This window comes from Cryptotermes secundus, unplaced genomic scaffold (genome assembly GCF_002891405.2).
Source record: "Cryptotermes secundus unplaced genomic scaffold, Csec_1.0 scaffold355, whole genome shotgun sequence".
Lineage (NCBI taxonomy): Eukaryota > Metazoa > Arthropoda > Insecta > Blattodea > Kalotermitidae > Cryptotermes > Cryptotermes secundus.
In genome coordinates, this window is record NW_019737088.1 from 1,132,498 (window position 1) to 1,150,641 (window position 18,144).

At 42.6% G+C, this 18,144-nt stretch overlaps 1 protein-coding gene across 3 annotated transcripts in view; it reads left to right on the forward strand.

Moving 5' to 3' along the window:
• Positions 1-18,144, forward strand: part of LOC111870075 (ankyrin repeat domain-containing protein SOWAHB) — a 325,518-nt gene that overhangs the window by 166,159 nt on the left and 141,215 nt on the right. For 2 of the 3 annotated variants that reach the window (XM_023862057.2, XM_033753672.1), the window contains exons 7-8: positions 447-458; positions 8,934-8,936. In XM_023862057.2, the coding sequence (XP_023717825.1) occupies positions 447-458; positions 8,934-8,936 (15 nt within the window). Of the gene's footprint in view, positions 1-446; positions 459-8,933; positions 8,937-14,258; positions 14,262-18,144 lie in introns of all 3 variants that reach the window. The other variant, XM_033753671.1, reaches the window with a different exon arrangement.

The window sequence follows — 18,144 nt, forward strand, 5'->3', positions numbered from 1 at the left end:
ACTTGAAAGACTGTAATTCTAGAATTCTCGGAAATTTTGCTACTTTATTTTCTTATACAGGAATTTTATGATTGTCTGCATGGCTGTGATTATATTTTGTATGCTTTATATATAATTTAATCGCCGGTACATAGTCCATGATATTCATTATTCATAAATCTGGACTATTACAGATACTACGTGGCTTCGAACAAGGTATTTTCAGTATGACGGGGTGGGGGCAGGCGAGCCTGCCGTTAACACTAAAATCAGTGCGTAAACAAGGGGTCTCAGATATAATGGGCCATAGATTCCAGCTGTCAGCTCTCCTTGAACCTGTTTCCTAATTTGCATGTTTTTTTGTCTTGTGTTCCATGATCTTCCTACCTGACTGATGATTTTCTGTACGTGGATCACCATTATTCGACTTGTGATCTGCCATATGACGCCTCGGTATCTTCCTGCAGGACCCTACTTCGGTAAGTCGTACTTAAGTATAACAATAAACTTTTATGTATATATAAAATGACCGGCGCGCGCAGTAGCGTAGTTGGTTGAGGCACTATGCTACAAACCGGAAGGTCGCAGATTCGAGTCCGGATGAGGTGGATTTTTTCAATTTACTTAATCTTTCCAGGCGCACTGTGTCCCTGGGGTCGACTCGGCCTCTAACAGAAATGAGTAACAGGAATATTCCTGGGGAGTCAAGCGCGGCCGGCGCGTAAGGCTGACGACTTCACCGCCATCTGTGAGCCGAATGTCTAGATAAAATATGGGAGCCTCGACGTCTCACAACCCTATGGGCCTTCACGGCCTGTTACAGGGGTAGCTTTACCATTAACCTCTGAGCCCCCAGTGGCAACCGTATGTACCACGTGCTTTAGCGTAAAAGTTCTTACTTTAGCCACCTTGTGTACTGGTATGTATGGGTCTCATAGGATTCTGATATAAGGAATGACCCTAAACCTTTGGAGCACGGGCGTAACTATGTGCCACGTCTGCGGTTTCCTCTCAGTATATTTTCGGGTTTCTTATGGTTCACTGGATCAACTGCAGTTATTTCTCTAAATAGTGATTAATTAGACCGCCTCTGTGGTCTAGTGGTCAGAGTTCCTGCCTACAGAACCAGAGGTCTGGGTTCGATTCTCGGCGCTACTAGATTTTCTGGTCAGCCTCGTGAGGATAATTGAGGAACTATTTCAAGGAAATAGCGGCTCCGGTCTAGAAATCCGAAATTAACGGCCGTGAGGATCCGTTGAGCTGACCACGCGACGCCCTCTATCCGTAAAAGTTGGCACTAACTTCGCCGATAAGCGGCGGTCGCTCGATCGGTCAGTATAGTTCGCTTGCGGACTACAGGCCACAGAGTGATTGATTAACCGATTATAATGGAATGAAATGTGTTCTCTGAGAGGTGCAAACTGGTTTTTTTAATATTATTTACTTCAATATTATGCTTCAGTGGATTAAACTATAAGTTTTCATAAGGTATTTCAAATAGTTTTTGTCTGAATACGAAAATCTGTCGCCTCATTTGGTATTTATTTATTGTTTAATTAATTACTGGCGCCACCTTTATCTGAGACTTTCGTGTCGAGTCGCCGTATAAATTCAGCATAAGATAAGCTGAAGTATTGCTCATCTGAAACATCGTGCAGTGTAAGTAAGGGGTATGGGGGCAGTGAAAGGTAGCCTCCATATGTGTAGTGTATTGGTCTTTAGGTTCCCACTACGGTGGTATGAAAGCCCTCTGTTAGAATGGCCGGTGTCGACCGAGATTTGAACCGAGGATCTCCAAAATTCAGTTCTAGGCTGTCACTGTTCCTCCATCGCGCTGGTTTTCTAAGAGTGTCATGTGAAGCACGTGTCAGAGTAATGTGTCAAGCATGGAACACCGCGCGGTCGGCTGGTAATTAATATTTTATCCTGGCTCTTAGCTAATGATAATTATAATCTTAGCTATGTAATTTAAATGACTCACGCCTAGTGAATGTCTCTTTTCACTATCGTTACAAGGACTGCATTAGATCTGCAATTAATGTTTCAATAAGCGGATACCAGTTGGAATATTGATGCAGGCCTATTAATTTAAAGTAGACTGCAGGGAGACAGAATTCACCTGTTTGATCTTATCCCAAGAACAGTTGTGCACTTGCAAATTGTCTTGCTTCTCTGACTTTCGGATCGAACAAGTTCCCAGCTACCTCAGAGAGAGAGAGAGCTAAAGAGAAAGACTGATCTTATCTCTTGTCCCGTCCCAACATTGGAATAATTGCCTGCGTTTCAGATCTGCCTTATTTGAATGATTCCTGACCTGTGAACTAGAATAACATTATTTAAAAATCGCAAACGAAGTTCTAACCTTCATTACTGTCAGTAGACTTTTAATCGTGTTCGCTTACGCCTATCACATTAAATACAAAGTAGATTTGATGTTCGTCCCAAGATGTGGTGCATATGCAGCTTAAGCAAAAGATGAAATACAGTTGTGTTATAAGCTTTGAAAGGATTTTGTTTTTATTGCTAGTGGGGTGGGACTAAGTCCCATGTACTGTGGCCACTTCTGGCCTATTGTACCAGCCCCAGATGATCGGTGGGGGTGATTATGGAGCAGTTAGTGGAATGAAGATTGGCGGGGGAACCGAAGTACTCGGAGAAAACCTGCCCCAGCGCCACTTTGTCCACCACAAATCCCACTTGACCAGACTCGGGATCGAACCCGGGCCGCCGCGGTGGGAAGCCAGTGACCTACCGCTTGGGCTATGGCGCGGCGAAAGCTTTGACAGGATAGTCGCACTGTAGTTACAAAGGCCTGTATCTTAATTTCTGTCCCCCTTTGTAGTCGAATGGCCAGAGTTCCTGGCTACAGATCCAGAGTTTCCAGGTTCTATTCCCGAGTGCTGCCAGATTTTCTAAGAAGTCGTTGCCTAGCAGTGAGTCTGTACATCACAATACAAATTTTTGAGCTTCTCACTAATTTTCTCCGATTCATTGTTACTTAAACTGTCTGCTCCAGTACTTTGTTCTCAAACACTCTCACCATTTTTTTTTGTGTGTTTGTCTTTATGTCGTCATAGCCGATTGTGAGTTAATTTGTATGCAGTGGAAGAGCTCAGCAAAACCAACCGAAGACGTTAGTTGCGTCTTCCTAATATTTATAGTTTATATTAAATCGCCAGTTGAAAACAAATAGTATTAGCGTACTGTGTTTCGGTGCCTCTGTAATGGAGTGGGAACCGAGAGATAATGGGACATAAATAACAAGATAAAGATCTCGTATCTTGTCTTGTCCGTATTCTATTCTACTTGCAGTTTAATTTCCTGGATAAAATTAACTATTTTTAACGCAATTAATCCGTGATATATCATGCAATAATGTAATAAATATTAATTCCAGAGGAGGTCTGACGCCAGAATATATGACGGAGTAGAAACAGGTTCCGGCTCGGACAGGTCAACGTCGGAGCGCCAAGTGTCGATACTGTATCTACAATTAGTTACAGACAAGGGCCACTCCTTTGAATTAGTCAGACCAGAGTGTATGCTCGTATCTTCAAGTGGAAACACTGGATTCGATGCAAACGTTTCTGTCGGTAGTTCGGCATACCAGTCTCATTCGTATTACTGCTTTCTTTTTCAAGCAATTAAGGCTCAATTATTGTAATTGTCATTAATGTACCTTTCAGACTAATTACATGGAACTGCGACCTTCTGGAGCAGCGAATAGTCGCTTAGATACTGAAATTCCCCACCTTTTATGGAATACGAAGGTTCATTACCATGACCAAGGCCTTGCTTTCCATTTCGTAACTTGATTTTTAAGGTGAGAAGTTGAGCTTCCTGTCCAGCCCCCAAACTGGAGGACTGCGCCTTATGGGCTCTCCTCGGCTGCAATATGTACGCAGCTGTCCTATATTATATGGTGGCCGTCTGTACCATCCACTGCCTAAGCACTCACCCTGCTGTGATGGCTAGGATCCTTTTTGATACCGATTAGACTGGCGTAGGTAAACACGCCTCAACAATAGAGAAGCTGTTTTCTATTTGGCTCGCACCGGGACCGTTGCTATGCAATGGTGCGATAGGCACGCCTAAATCAATACTGGACAATAGAAAGCGGTTTTTTCCACGAGGTCCGTGCAAAGTGGATATAAAGAATTCATTTCAGTTGTCGGGAGAAGGGAGAGTCGAGTTTTGACACTCCAGCCTGCCAGGTTATGAGCTTGGGAACAGAGGAATTGAATTGAGTCGAGTCTTCGGAATTGGCAGTTGCAGAATATTGGCAAGAAAGGAATTAGACTGAGAAAAGAAAACTTCATATGTTGCCAGGATACGACTAGTCAAGCCTGAAAATCCTAATGCGTGTATAACGGTGAGCTGCATTGTGTGTAAATCATCAATTGCGCTGTATTGCCTATAGTCCCGAGTTGTGCGTGTGTGTGTGTGTGTGTGTGTGTGTAAGGTGTCAATAAATCCAATCAACCCATCCAAAACCCATTCTTATAAGTCATCCCTGCTTACTTACTCATGGAGCTGAGCCCTTCTGGAGGAGCCGCCAATTGTGCAGCTACTCAAGAATTTCCCACCATTTTATGGAACCCTAAGATTCATTACCGTGTTCACCAGAGCCCTCCACTGATCCCTATCCTGAGCCAGATCAATCCAATCCATACCATCCCATCCTATCTAAGATCCATTTTAGTATTGTCCACCCACGTACACCTTGATCTTCCCAGTAGTGTCTTTCCTTCTGGCTTTCCCACCAATATCCTGTACGCTTTCCTAAGTCATCCCTACACGTGACAATATGTTAGCTCTAACTTATGCATCTAATGGCGTCTATATTCTACTTTATATTCAAGTGTGTCTTTTAAAAAGGGCCGTCCTTTAAGTCGAATGAAGTTCGATTTGAGCTTCATGTAAAGTAGGCCGTAGTGGTCATGTTAGTCCAGTAAATAACCCGATGAAGCTTGAGAAGGGAACTTAAACCCTTCTTACATTCTTCTTGCCGTGCTTTGATTGGTGCAGTTGAAATGACGTGAAATATAACATGGTCATAAAGAAAAAGAAGTAGGCCTGCATGCGATTTGTTTGTGATAAACCTCATGGAAGAGACAGCTGGGGAATGAAGTAGCCACCCACATTCATGTGTACTATTCACATACCAGGAGACACATTTTATCGCTTTCTCCCGAATGGATCGTTTGAGAGATTTGGACTTTAACTCCGTAGTTTAAGTCCGTATGCGAACTATACTGACCGAGCGACCGCCGCTTGTCGGCGAAGTTAATGCCAACTTTAGCGGATAGAGGGTGTCGCGTTGTCAGCACAACGAATCCCCACGGCCGTTAATTTCGGTCCTGCTTCGGATAAACCACGATACATTCGTCCTCTCTCTCCGTTCCTTCCATGCACTCACACCTGGAGTTTACTAGTAGATTCATAAAGCGGTCTGTTTGGTATCTCGAAGCCTTATCACCGTTCCATGCCATGTCGGCAGATAACAGAAAATGTATATGGTGTTAAGGACGTCAAGTTTTAGTATTTCTGTAGTAGAACGTAGATGACTCGTCAGTATGCCGACTAGACCACTGGCTAAACGACCCAGGATTCGGTGCTCGATTCCCCCCAGGAGAATTTACAGACCTGCTCTTCGTTCACTGAGTCTCGTATCAGCGGGAACTGGCACTCTTTTCCGGTTATAAAGTAGCCGTAGCGTGAAGGTAACCACTGAACTCGATCTGCTGCTGAAGTTAACAGTACGAGCATGTGGAGCTGTCGACCTCTTGCATCTTCACAGCATAGCGGTTAATTAATCGCCGACACAAAACAAACAAACCAATTCTGTGGCTTTAGTCCGCGAGCGAACTATACCGCTCGAGCGACCGCCGCTTGTCGGCGAAGTTAGTGCCAACTTTAGCGAATAGAGGGTGTTGCGTGGTCATCGCAACGGATTCCCACAGCCGTTAACGTCGGTTTTCTAGACCCGAACCATTTCCTTGAAATAGCTCCTCAATTAACCTCACGAGGCTGAGTGGACCCCGTTCCAGACCCACTACTTCTAAAAAATCTAATAACGGCGATCTCTGGATCTGTAGCAGGAACTCTGACCACTAGACCACAGAGGCGGTCAAGCGCCGACACAGCTTGTAATATTTTGAAAAATACGTGGTTGAGGAGCGGGTAGGCTTTTTTAGCAAACTGTTTAAACATTCATTGCTTTCTAATGACTCCTGGGACTGTTCATTCAGAATTAGTCTTCGTTGTGTGTAAATTCCGTTGTGCCATACAAAATGGTTGAGGGGGGCTACAGAAACATGGCAGGCGGTGTTTAAATAAGTAGTACAAGATAGAAACGATATGAAGTGGGCGTATCCACGATGGAACCAAGTTTTTATATTATTTATTTCTGTTTAAGTCGTAAAGAACTGGGGTGTATGCAGCATCGCGTGACTGGGCCTCCCCACAGTGGTGCCCATTCTTCTGCCCCCCCCTCCCATACACACAGCGTCCTGTATGAATTTTCAAAATAACCTGTTGCAGGGCAGATTACAGGCACTGTTTGTACAGTTCTGTATATACGCTCTAACAGTTTGTGACAGTGTAATATTAATACGGTTATTGTGTTTCTGGGCTTTATCCATCGTTCAATCCGGAGATAGGGACTAGCTCTATCGATTGCGTAGGTTCCACCTGAAGACGGAAGCAGACTTGTCTCAGAAACATTATATATTTTAAATAAAAACAATACGTTGGATAATGCTCAGAAACACAATAATTTTATAGTGCTGTATTTTTGTGATTTCTGCGTATTTAAGAGCTTCGTGTTAAATACAGGCGCTGCCATTCATACATATCCAGTGGAACCTGTCTAAAACGGAACCTTTGTTAGAGGTAATTCACCTCTTGTAAGAAAATTTCCTTATTCCTTGAATTGCATGTATCGAATGGATACCGTTCAACTGGAACCTGAAAATGAAAATGATATTGTAAACACAAAAACAATACAAAGTCTGTGGTCTGTAGTCCGCAAGCGAACTATACCGACTGAGTGACTGCCGCTTGTCGACGAAGTTAGTGCAAACTTTTGCGGATAGAGGGTGTCACGTGGTCAGCGCAACGGATCTCCACGGCCGTTAATCTGGGTTTTATAGACCGGAGCCACTATTTACTTGAAATAACTCCTCAGTTATCCTCACTAGGGTGAGTGAACGCCGTTCCAGATGCACTACCTCTCAGAAAATCTGGTAGTGTCGGGAATCGAACCCGGGACCTCTGGATCTGTAGCCAGGAACTCTGACCACTAGACCACAGAGGAGGTCAAACGATATTGTAACAGGAGATAATTGTCATTATTGTTTGTTGTTTTTGTTAATGCACTCGTATGCCTTGCTTCCTGGAATTTACGAGGATCGTACTGAAAGTCATGAGCAACAATTTTTTGTAAAGTAACATGCTTTAATATTGACAAACCAAATACACCAACTCAGTCTACAGACCTGTCTTTATTTTTCCACATAATCGCCACTTCTTTGTACACATTTCTCCCAGCGTTCTGGGAGTTTGAAAATTCCCCTTCTGTAAAATTCCGTTCCAGCCATCCGAAGACACTGACGCACTGCTTTCTGAATTGCCTCCCTTGTCTCAAAACGTTGTCCACGCAGCTGATCCTGATGGTAGTCGGAGGGTGCCAGAACAGGGCTATAGGAGGGGTGTGGAAGAACTTCCCACCCCATCTTTGCAATTGCATCCAATGTGAGGCGAGCGGCGTGGGGGCGAGCGTTGTCATGCAGGATGATGATGTTTCGTCCCCGACGTTTATCGCGCAATGCACGACGGAGCTTGTGCATCGTCTGGACATAACGATCAGCATCGATCGTTTGCCCAGGTTCCAGGAATTCGCCCAGAATAAACCCCTCTGCATCCCAGAAGACTGTGCCCATCACCTTCGCAGCTGATGGCACTGTCTTTGCCTTCTTTTCTGATGGAGAATGCAAATGGTGCCATTCCATAATCTGCCGTTTCGTTTCAGGCTCGAAATGGTGACATCAGCTTTCGTTACTTGTCACAATAGAGAGCAAAAAATCGTCGCCTTCGTGTCGATATCTCTGCAGCAGTTCTGAGGTGATGGCTTTTCGCTGACCTTCGTGGTCTTCGGTCAGTAACCGCGGGACTCAACGAGCACAAACTTACTTATAGCCCAAGCTTTCAATCATCTCCTGTACTGCACTGTGCCCTATTCCAAGTTTTCGGGCTATTGTGTCCACAGTCACACGCCTGTCATCTTGAATGATCTCATCCACTCTTTCCTTGTTTCGTTCATTTGAGGCTGTTCGAGGACGACCGCTCCGAGGCTCATCTTCGATGCTGGTCTTGTCATCTTTAAAATGTTTCACCCATCTTCGAACACTGCTCGCACCCATGCACACACTTCCATAAGCACGCTGAAGTCTCTTGTGAATTTCTGCAACAGGGATTTCCTCTTTAACAAGAAATTTGAATACAGCACCCTGGCAAAACGACATATCGTTGTCGGCCATTCTGTTAGGAGTGATACTGGTCACGTGATGCAAGCTATTGACGTCACAAGACACTCAAGGTTAACACAACAGCTGCTTCCACCTACCACCATACTCTCTTTCGTCTGCTGTTCCCAGGTTGCATGCAAAAAAGTTGCTCATGACTTTCGGTATGACCTACGTATATGAGAAATAACATCCATGTCTCAAATAGAATGATGTAATTAATTGACCGGCGAATTGCTTTGTTATTGTAGTTAGCCTGTCATTTAACGATAAGTGCAATGGAATTTTAATAGTTTTTAGGTTTCTTTTTCTTTCTCCGCTCTTCATTTCTGATGTGCATCTCAATTACTTCAGATGTTACAGTTTTTGGCTCTCATTCTCTTGAGTCCGGACGCCTATGCTCCGAACGAGCTTAAAGGTTACAATAAGTATGTAACTTAATTCTTTTTTCTATTACATTTATCTACTCGCAATTTTACCCTTGTCGATTATTGTACCAGTTCACAAGAAGGGTGATAAAACTGACTGTAGTAATTATCGGGGGATATCACTACTATCAACTTCATATAAAATTTTGTCCAATATTCTTCTTTCAAGGTTAAGTCCATATATAGATGAAATTATTGGGGATCATCAGTGCGGGTTTCGACGTAACAGATCAACTACAGATCAGATCTTTTGCATTCGTCAGATATTGGAGAAAAAATGGGAGTACGATGAGACAGTACATCAGCTATTCACAGACTTCAAGAAAGCCTATGATTCAGTTAGGAGGGAAGTATTGTACACTATTCTGATAGAGTTTGGGATACCCATGAAACTAGTTAGGTCGATTAAAATGTGTTTAAACGAAACGTATAGTAAAGTCTGTGTAGGTAAACATTTGTCTGATAAATTTCCTATCCAGAATGGTCTAAAACAAGGAGATCCTTTATCGCCATTCCTTTTCAACTTTGCCTTAGAATAGGAATTAGGAAGGTCCAGGGAAACCAGGTGTGACTGAAATCGAACGGGACACATCAGCTATTGGTCTATGCTGATGATGTGAATCTACTGGGTGATAATGTAGATACCATAAAGGAAAACACAAACTTTAACTTATGTAAGTAAAGAGGTTGGTCTAGAAGTAAACACAGATAAAACTAAGTATATGTTGCTGTCTCGTCACCAAAATGCAGGGAAAAATCATGACATAAAGATAGGAAACAGATGCTTTGAAAATGTGGCACAGTTTAGATATTTGGCAAAACCTGATTCATGAGGAAATGGAGAGGATACTGAATTCTGGTAATGCTTATGGAACCCGAAGTTTCATTACCGTGTTCACAAGAGCCTTCTTCCGGTCCTTATACTAAGCCAGATTAATTCAATCCATGCCACCCCCATCCTAACTCTTTTAAGTTCCATGTTAATACTCGTATTATCACATCACCTACGCATTGGTCTTTATTAGTGGTCTCTTTACCTCTGGTTTTCCCACCAAAATCCCCATGCAAGCTACATGCCCTGTCGATCTGATATGAAGAATCTGTACAAGACTGTAGTATGAGAACCTCAACGGAAGAGACCACGTTTGAGGTAAAGTAAACACATAAGTGTAAATGCGAGTTAATGTGACCGCCTCTGTGGTCTAGTGGTCAGAGTTCCTGGCTACAGATACCGAGGTCCCGGGTTCGTTTCCCGGCGCTACCACATTTTCTGAGAAGTAGTGGGTCTGGAACGGGGTCCACTCAGCCTCGTGAGGATAATTGAGGAGGTACTTGTATGAAAAAGTTGCGTCTGCGGTCTAGAAAACCTAGATTAACGGCCGTGGGGATCCGTTGCGCTGACCACGCGACATCCTCTATCCGCTAAGATTGGCACTAACTTCGCCAACAAACGGCGGTCGCTCGGTTGGTATAGTTCGCTTGCGGACTAGAGGCCACTTATTTTGGTTTTGTTTTGCGAGCATAATGTACCCTAGAGAAATGGAGTGTGCGAATGTAGAGAGGATTTTATTAACTAAGGACATAATCCAATCATTGGTCCTTATGGATAGGAAAAGGAGCTTTCGGGTTCCATGAAATTATGCAATTTCTTGAGCAGCCAAGCGTATTTCAACTTCTGAAGGATTCATCTCCTTGTTATTAAATATTTTGCACGAAGACCGTTACGTATAAAACTTATGGGTTTGCTGAATGTCAAATTTAGATTAAATCTTTTGCATGCTGTGAAGGATAGAAATTTGTAGTGCCCTAACCACTGGAGAATATAGGCGTGTTCTTATGTTGGGCATGACTGTCTTTTAAAAGAGGCGACTTCTGTTCAATTGAACTGTCGTAGTTGGATGATTGGTAGCTTGCAGTTGAATTTCTGACGTCTGTTAGTAATCAATATTATATTGGAGTTGTCAAGTCTTGTAGTGTTCGCTGACAAGGTAATTTATTGACTTGTGGTTAACACATACTTTCCGTAGGGACAACACGAACTCAAGTTGGCATGCTCAGCACAGTGGGTTCTGAATGAACTAGCGTCGGTTCGAGCCTCTGCTAGATGATAATAAATAGACAAATAGCCTGTCTAATATTTAATAAATTATATGTGATACATTGTAATAGGTTATTGAAACTGACAAACTCCGTGAAAGGATCCTTCTTCAGAAGCTAATAGTCACTTACCTGGTCAGTAAATTCCGCGCCCTTATTAAATCCGAATGCCTCTTACCAGTGAGCCACTGGATCCCGTCCTGAGCGAGTTGAATCCAGTCATACTCAGAATCAAGTTCTTTAAGTTCCATTTTAATATTACCCTCGCATCTTCTAACACCTATGTCTTCCAAGAGATATCTTCATCTCAGGTTTTGTTTATTCCTCATCTCCCTCATTCATGCTACATTTCTCGTCCATCTATTCTTCCTATTGAACCTTGCGCGTTACGAAATTCCTGTAATTTTCTTTATTTTCTCGGTAGACTTAAAATGCAGAGTAATTATGGCTAAAGCGATGTCAGCGGAGAAAAGGAATATCAGAAAATACAAGAATTTCATAGACGCAAATACTACAGGTCTCGTAAACTCATTTATATATGTCTGTGATATAAGAGGGCACGCGGTAGCGTAGTTGGTTGAGGCACTATGCCACAAACGGGAAGGCCGCTGGTTCGAGTCCCGATGAGGTCATTGGATTTTTCAGTTGACCGAAATCCTTTCAGCCGCACTATGACCCTCGGGTCGTCTCAGCCTCTAACAGAAATGAGTACCAGGAATCTTCCTGGGTCTAAAGGGCGGCCGGCGCGTAAAGCTGACAATCTCACCGCCATCTGTGAACCGATTGTCTAGAAAATGCGGGAGCCTCGATGTCTCACAACCCTATGGGCTTTCTTGGCCTCTTACAGGAATAGCTTTACCTTTTATACCTATTTGTGATATAATAAATGAAATTAAGAAGTGCATATGAATGTCGAAGAAACATGACGAGTTGTTCGGATGTAAGCGTGAGAAATATGAGAACAAGTGAAGTTGAGAATGCGCAATGGCCTTGCAGAATGCAATATGGCAGCGAAACATGGGTACGATGAAGAAAAGAAATGTCGCGAAAGAGATTTATGGCACCGTTGTTATGAATCGCAATGAAAGATAAAACGAGGAGTGTGGATAGAAGTGGACAGTTAAATACAAACAAAAAGAACAGCAGAAGAGAGCCAGCGATATCGAACGAAATAGTATACGAAGCTAATATTGTGAAAGGTGCGAGGCCAAATTTCGTCTTCCTGTGAAGGCATTCCGCAACTTATGCGTACTCTTGCCCCCCCCTCCCCAATTAATAGAATGTATAAACGATGGTGATGTCGAGAGTCTCTCTCGGTCGGCATGTTACATGTCCGAAACCTATTTCGATGAAATTTGATAGTCCATTAAAACTTTTCGGTCGAATACAAATTTAGGCCCCTTTAACCTTACTTTACAGGGAATTTGAATCCACTGTTACCATTTATATAAAAAAAATACTCGTTAGCCTACTCATTATTTTGAAAAAAATACAAGTAGGCTTATGAGATCACCATTCTGTCTGTGTGTCTGTATATTACTCCTATGGATTTTTGAATGCCTGAACCAATCTCTTTGAAGCATGGTACTGTATGTATCTCGTAGCACCTGAATCCGTCTCAACGGCGTACCTCATAAATCCCTCCCATCAATCTGTCTATCTATATGTGTATCCACCCTATAGTTGCTAGGCAACGGCTCGGTAGAAACATTTCTGCTGCAACGATTACACGCTAGAGATATCGTTTTCTATACGTTTCGTATCGTATCAAAGGAAAGTATGCGATTAGCTCTTACCAGAACTTGTTTTATAACAGACATTTAAATGTTTTGTTTTTATTTTACCAATAAGTCTTTGTTTAATATATTTCCTTAACATTTAAACTCATGCATTTGGTCTGTTGGCTGATGCAGATATAAACATTACTAGACACTATCCTGTGGGTTGCAACTATTGCTTTATAGTGGATATAACCCACTTCTTCTTTGTCGAAAAATATGAATCGTTTCCAGCCTGTCTTGGCGCATGCTCTACGGGAAATGGTAGAATTCTGCCTTCTTAAGTAGATTCTAATGGGTTCTGACGATGGTGTATAATACTCAGAATTACTGAGTGGATTTTATCCAGCGTCCGGTATTCTAGATACTACGAAACAGCGTTTCGGAAACTGGATTTTTCCGTCCTCAGGTGAGAGGGATACACCTACTCTTGTTGATCCCTTAAAAAGAGCTAACGTCAATCACGGGACAACCGATGTCAGATTCATTACAACTATTTAAATATCTGAGACCAGGCTATGTCGAAGGGAGATAACACGAAAATATGCAGTAAAAATGTGATAAGGCACGCATATGCGTGGAACTAGAATAGATAGGGAGGTAACAATTTATGCTACAAACCTAGCCAATATACCAACTCTGTGAACATAAATGGTTAAAATTAAATCGAGAATTTTTGAAAACATATAGTTCCTATCGCTAATGTCATTAGAACATTCATTTTGGTCACTTGTATAATTGGCTTGACGCTAACAATTTTTCTGAGAAGTGGTGGGTCTGGAACGGGGTCCACTCAGCCTCGTAAGGATAATTGAGGAGCTATTTCAAGGAAATAGCGGCTCCGGTCTAGAAAACCGAAATTAACGGCCGAAGGGATTCGTTGCGCTGACCACGCGACACCCTTCTTTCCGCTAAGTTGGCACTAACTTCGCCGACAAGCGTCGGTCTCTCGGTCAGTATAGTTCGCTTGCGGACTAAAACCACAGACTTTTTTTTTGTGTAATTGGCGTCACACATCTTCTCATTGTGAACTAAGCTTTCCGCTTTTGGCACGCGATGAGTAGATCTGTTTTTTCCTATTAGTATCATCCTGACCATAGGATTATAATGACCAGGTGCCTAGAAAAGCGCGAGGAGTGATTTCCCTGTCTTCAAACAGATGTTTTCAAGGAACTCTATAAAGTTAAACTCTAAAACTTTGATTTTTATAAGAAACATTTTCTTGAACCTTTACACCTTATAACATACGAATAAAGAGTAAGTTCCATCGGCCATCTGATAATGGCCGATACCGGCCGTAACATATAAAGGCTGTATTCATATTAAAATTGAGTTTGTGCTGCGTATTCTAACATTGCGCTTCTCTGTTGTTTATTTTCATGTGCTACTCGATGCGACCTGCTGCCATCTGTGATGTGACACACGCAACTGTTATTCTGCTTGGACAACAGGGCGTAAGTACATCTCAGATTCAAGTTCGTAGGATTTCATGTCCCATATGTGCTTTAATTTCTGTGAAGAAGTTTGTCATATTCTCTGTTCGTTTCAGAACTACGTACATATTATATTATTATTATTATTAGTATTATTATTATTTTTTTTATTATGACCGCCTCTTTGGTCTAGTGGTCAGAGTTTCTGGCTAGAGATCCAGAGGTCCCGGGTTCGATTCCCGGAGCTACGGGGTCCACTCAGCCTTGTAAGGATAATTGGGAAGCTACTTGAATGGAAAAGTAGCGGTTCCGGTCTAGAAAACCGAGATTAACGGCCGTGGGGATTGCTTGCGCTTACCACGCGACACCCTCTATCCGCTAAAGTCGGCACTAACTTTGCCGACAAGCGGCGATGTCTCGGTCGGTATAGTTCGTTTGCGGACTAAAGTCACGGAGTTCGTTTTTGTTTTGTATTATTATATTTTTTCTTGAAAGATACATTCTACACAAGTTTAATGTCTGAGAGGGACATGCACGTTCGATATTTTTTTTTCAAAACACTGACGAAAAGAAATAACTTCGAAGACCTTCAAGTAAATGGGGATAATATTAAATGAATGGTAGAAAGACAGGTTCAGAACGTGGATTGAATTGCACTGGGACAGGATAGGGTTCAGTGGTGGGGTTTTCTGAACACAGTAATGAACCTTCATATTCCATGAGGACAGGAAATTTTTTGGCTGTCCGTTTTCCGGAATGATTTTATACTGTGGACGTACTCTCCTGTTTCGTTCGCATTCACGTAGTTAATATAGCTTACTGCTTACTAGCATCCTTTTTAATGCGGGTCGACGTCACAATTTTAAACAGTCTTTTAAAGGTTTGTCGCATTTATTCGTGGGCGTAATACTTCTTAATTAGATTCAGTGGCAACAGGCAGTATTTCAGCCCGGCCGCTGATCACGTTCCCCATATTGTGAACTCCGAGTCACGTTTCCGGGCCCTGCCCGGCTGACCGTTAATAGCTGTTTCGATAAATTCATGCCCACTCTGTAATTAATACTTTCTCCAGCTAAGTGCGTGGCATTACTATCACGGCATGGTCTCCGCTGTTTGATGGACAGGTGGACCGTACTCAACTAATAACCTGACATCCCAGAACTGTGGACTGAGCCCCAGGATGTGTAAACTCAACCTTGGGCTGGCAGTTGGTCAGTTTTCGTAATTAATACATTGACTGCAGTTCATGAAAATGTCTGTATTTCTTTATTTAATTGCCCGGATTGATGTTCGAGACATATGTCGTCAAAAAAACTTGTTCTTGGACTTTTCTGTGATTTTTTTTAAATGGCATTGACTTCGATTAAATATGGTGATATGTAGAATTTTAGGTTTTCACAGCGGTGACTATGAAGAATTCCGTCTTCTGGGATTTAGCATCGCGTAGATCTTGTGTGAACCGACGTTTCGGACGAACATGTCGCCTCCATCTTCAAGATAGAAGAATTCGCGGATTACCAATTTTTAGAAAAAAAAAATGTATTTGGAAGTGCTTAAAGCTATCCCTGCAACAGACCCTGGTGGCCTATAGGGTTGTGAGACGTCGAGGGTCCCACATTTTCTAGACAGTCGGTTCACAGAAGGCGGTGAGGTTATCAACCTTACGCGCCGGCTGCCCGTTACCCCCAGGAAGATTCCTGGTACTCATTTCTGTTGGAGGCTGAGTCGACCCCAGGGTCATAGTGCTGCTGGAAGGATTGAAAAATCCAGTGACATCTTTGGGAATCAAACTTGCAGACTTGCGTCTGGCAAGATGGTGCCTCAGTTAACTGCGCTACCGCGTGCCTCATTTATTTTATGCTTGAGAGCAAAAATTAACGAAAAATCTGAACAAGAAAGGGGGAAACAAATGCGGGGAATGTTTAACGTTGAAACGCATAGGTTACAGCTGGCTCGCGGTACTTCTGACCCGCTTGTCTCGTGTGATGCATTGTTTCATAAGAGAGTGCAATCACTCAGATCTGAATACCGTGTAATTTGTAGGAATGAAAAGTAATTTCAAACACGTAGGACCTACCTGCCCAGATACAAAATATCCTATCATTTGCGATGTTACGTGACCAATTCTCGGAATTTCCAGCCTCTAATATATATATATATATATATATATATATTTTGTATTACGGGAGAGAACCAAGGTATATTGTTGTGCTAATGGCCACATCAGAATTATTGAATTATAATTACGTAACTAAAGATGTCTTGTCGCATTTCGATGGGCGGTCTGCAGCTGCTCGTGAAAATTGTATTTAAGCTATCTGACAGACACGTTTATTGAAAAGATGCAACGTTTAGTGTAAGAATAGCCCTTTCATTCTTTATTATCTTTTTTCAGTCAAAGTCAGAGTCACATTTCGACTGACGGTCAGTCAGTCAGTCATGATGTCGAGCCCAATCTGGGGCTTATGACCAGATATTCATTACTGTTTGACAGTTTCGGTCTTGTTTTTTTTTTTTTTTGTGGGCGCCCTCTCTGATGAGAGGACCGGTCTGTCTTTGGTCGGAATCATAGTCTGTAATTGTAAGTCATTTGTCCTTATAGCCTTCTTAAATATGTGTAGATTCCTGTCTCTCCGTTTTAACATAAAACAGCTAACAACAAAGCTCGCTATTAGACGCGATCATAGGACAATTCGATCCACTTTCTATCCTGACAACCTGCTTCCTTAATTCCCACCTTAGTGATATCCTCCCATCTCATACCTGGTCCACCAACTTACGGCTTTCCAGGAATTTCACCACTAAATTTCTTTCTTTATTTTCTTTATGTATTCTATATCTTCTATATTAAAATAGATCTTAGAGAGGTAGGATGAGATGGTATGTATTGGATTGATCTGGCTCAGGATAGAGACCAGTGGAGGGCTCTTGTAAAGACGGTAATGAACACTCGGGTTCCATAAAATGCTGGGAAATTCTTGAGTAGGTGCAGATTTGGCTTCTCCTCAAGAAAGGCTCAGCTCCGTAAGTAAGTAAGTATTCCATATGTTCCTCAGACTAGCCGGTTGTCCAGTCCGTCTCAATCTCCTAGGTTTCACTGTCCTTACGCTACGTCACTAGCTAACACTCATAAGTCACATAGCTCCTTCTTTAGTATCATGAACTTGCGCAATATCGTCGGCCTTCGTAGGTTAAAGTATATTCTGAAAGCTCTCGTTTCAGGCAGTTGTAATTAATTGTTCTCACTCCAGAACAAGAGATGACGTTTCACACCCATACAAATTTATTATTTTTTGTTTTCTTGGATGGTCGGGGCTCGATTCCCGACAGGGGAAGGGATCTATCTGTACCCAACATAGTTCAGTCTGCTCTAGGGTCAAACCAGCCTCTTATGCAATGGGTATCGGTGCCTCTTTCGCCGGAGGTAAAGCGGCCGGGGACTGAAGTGTATCACTCACCTCCATTTAGTGCCGACGTCAAGAATAGTGGAGCTATACCTCCACTTCTCCATCATTTTCGTGGCCTGGTGCTTAATTAATTAAGGCGCATCATACTCATTTTAGAAAGTAGACTGGATGGTAACAGTTGTTTGCGTTCTGTTGCGTCCCCGGTCTTTCGCAGTCATTTCGTCCGCCGCAGTCAGTGGGTAGCACTCATGCTTTGCATTTGATAGATACCGGTTTCAGATCTCGAAGACTGGCCCCTCTGAGAGAGATGCCTAAATAGGTCCTCAAGTTTCTTTCCACATCCTTTTCAATTTATTATTCACTAAAGATCTTATCATTCGTCGATGTATAATCTGACCTCACGGGGCTGATAAATAAAGCGTAAATGAACAAATATTCTTTTTCGGTTTGTTTGCTTTCCCTTCCGCTTCGAGACCCGGGGTAACGCAGTACTCGCG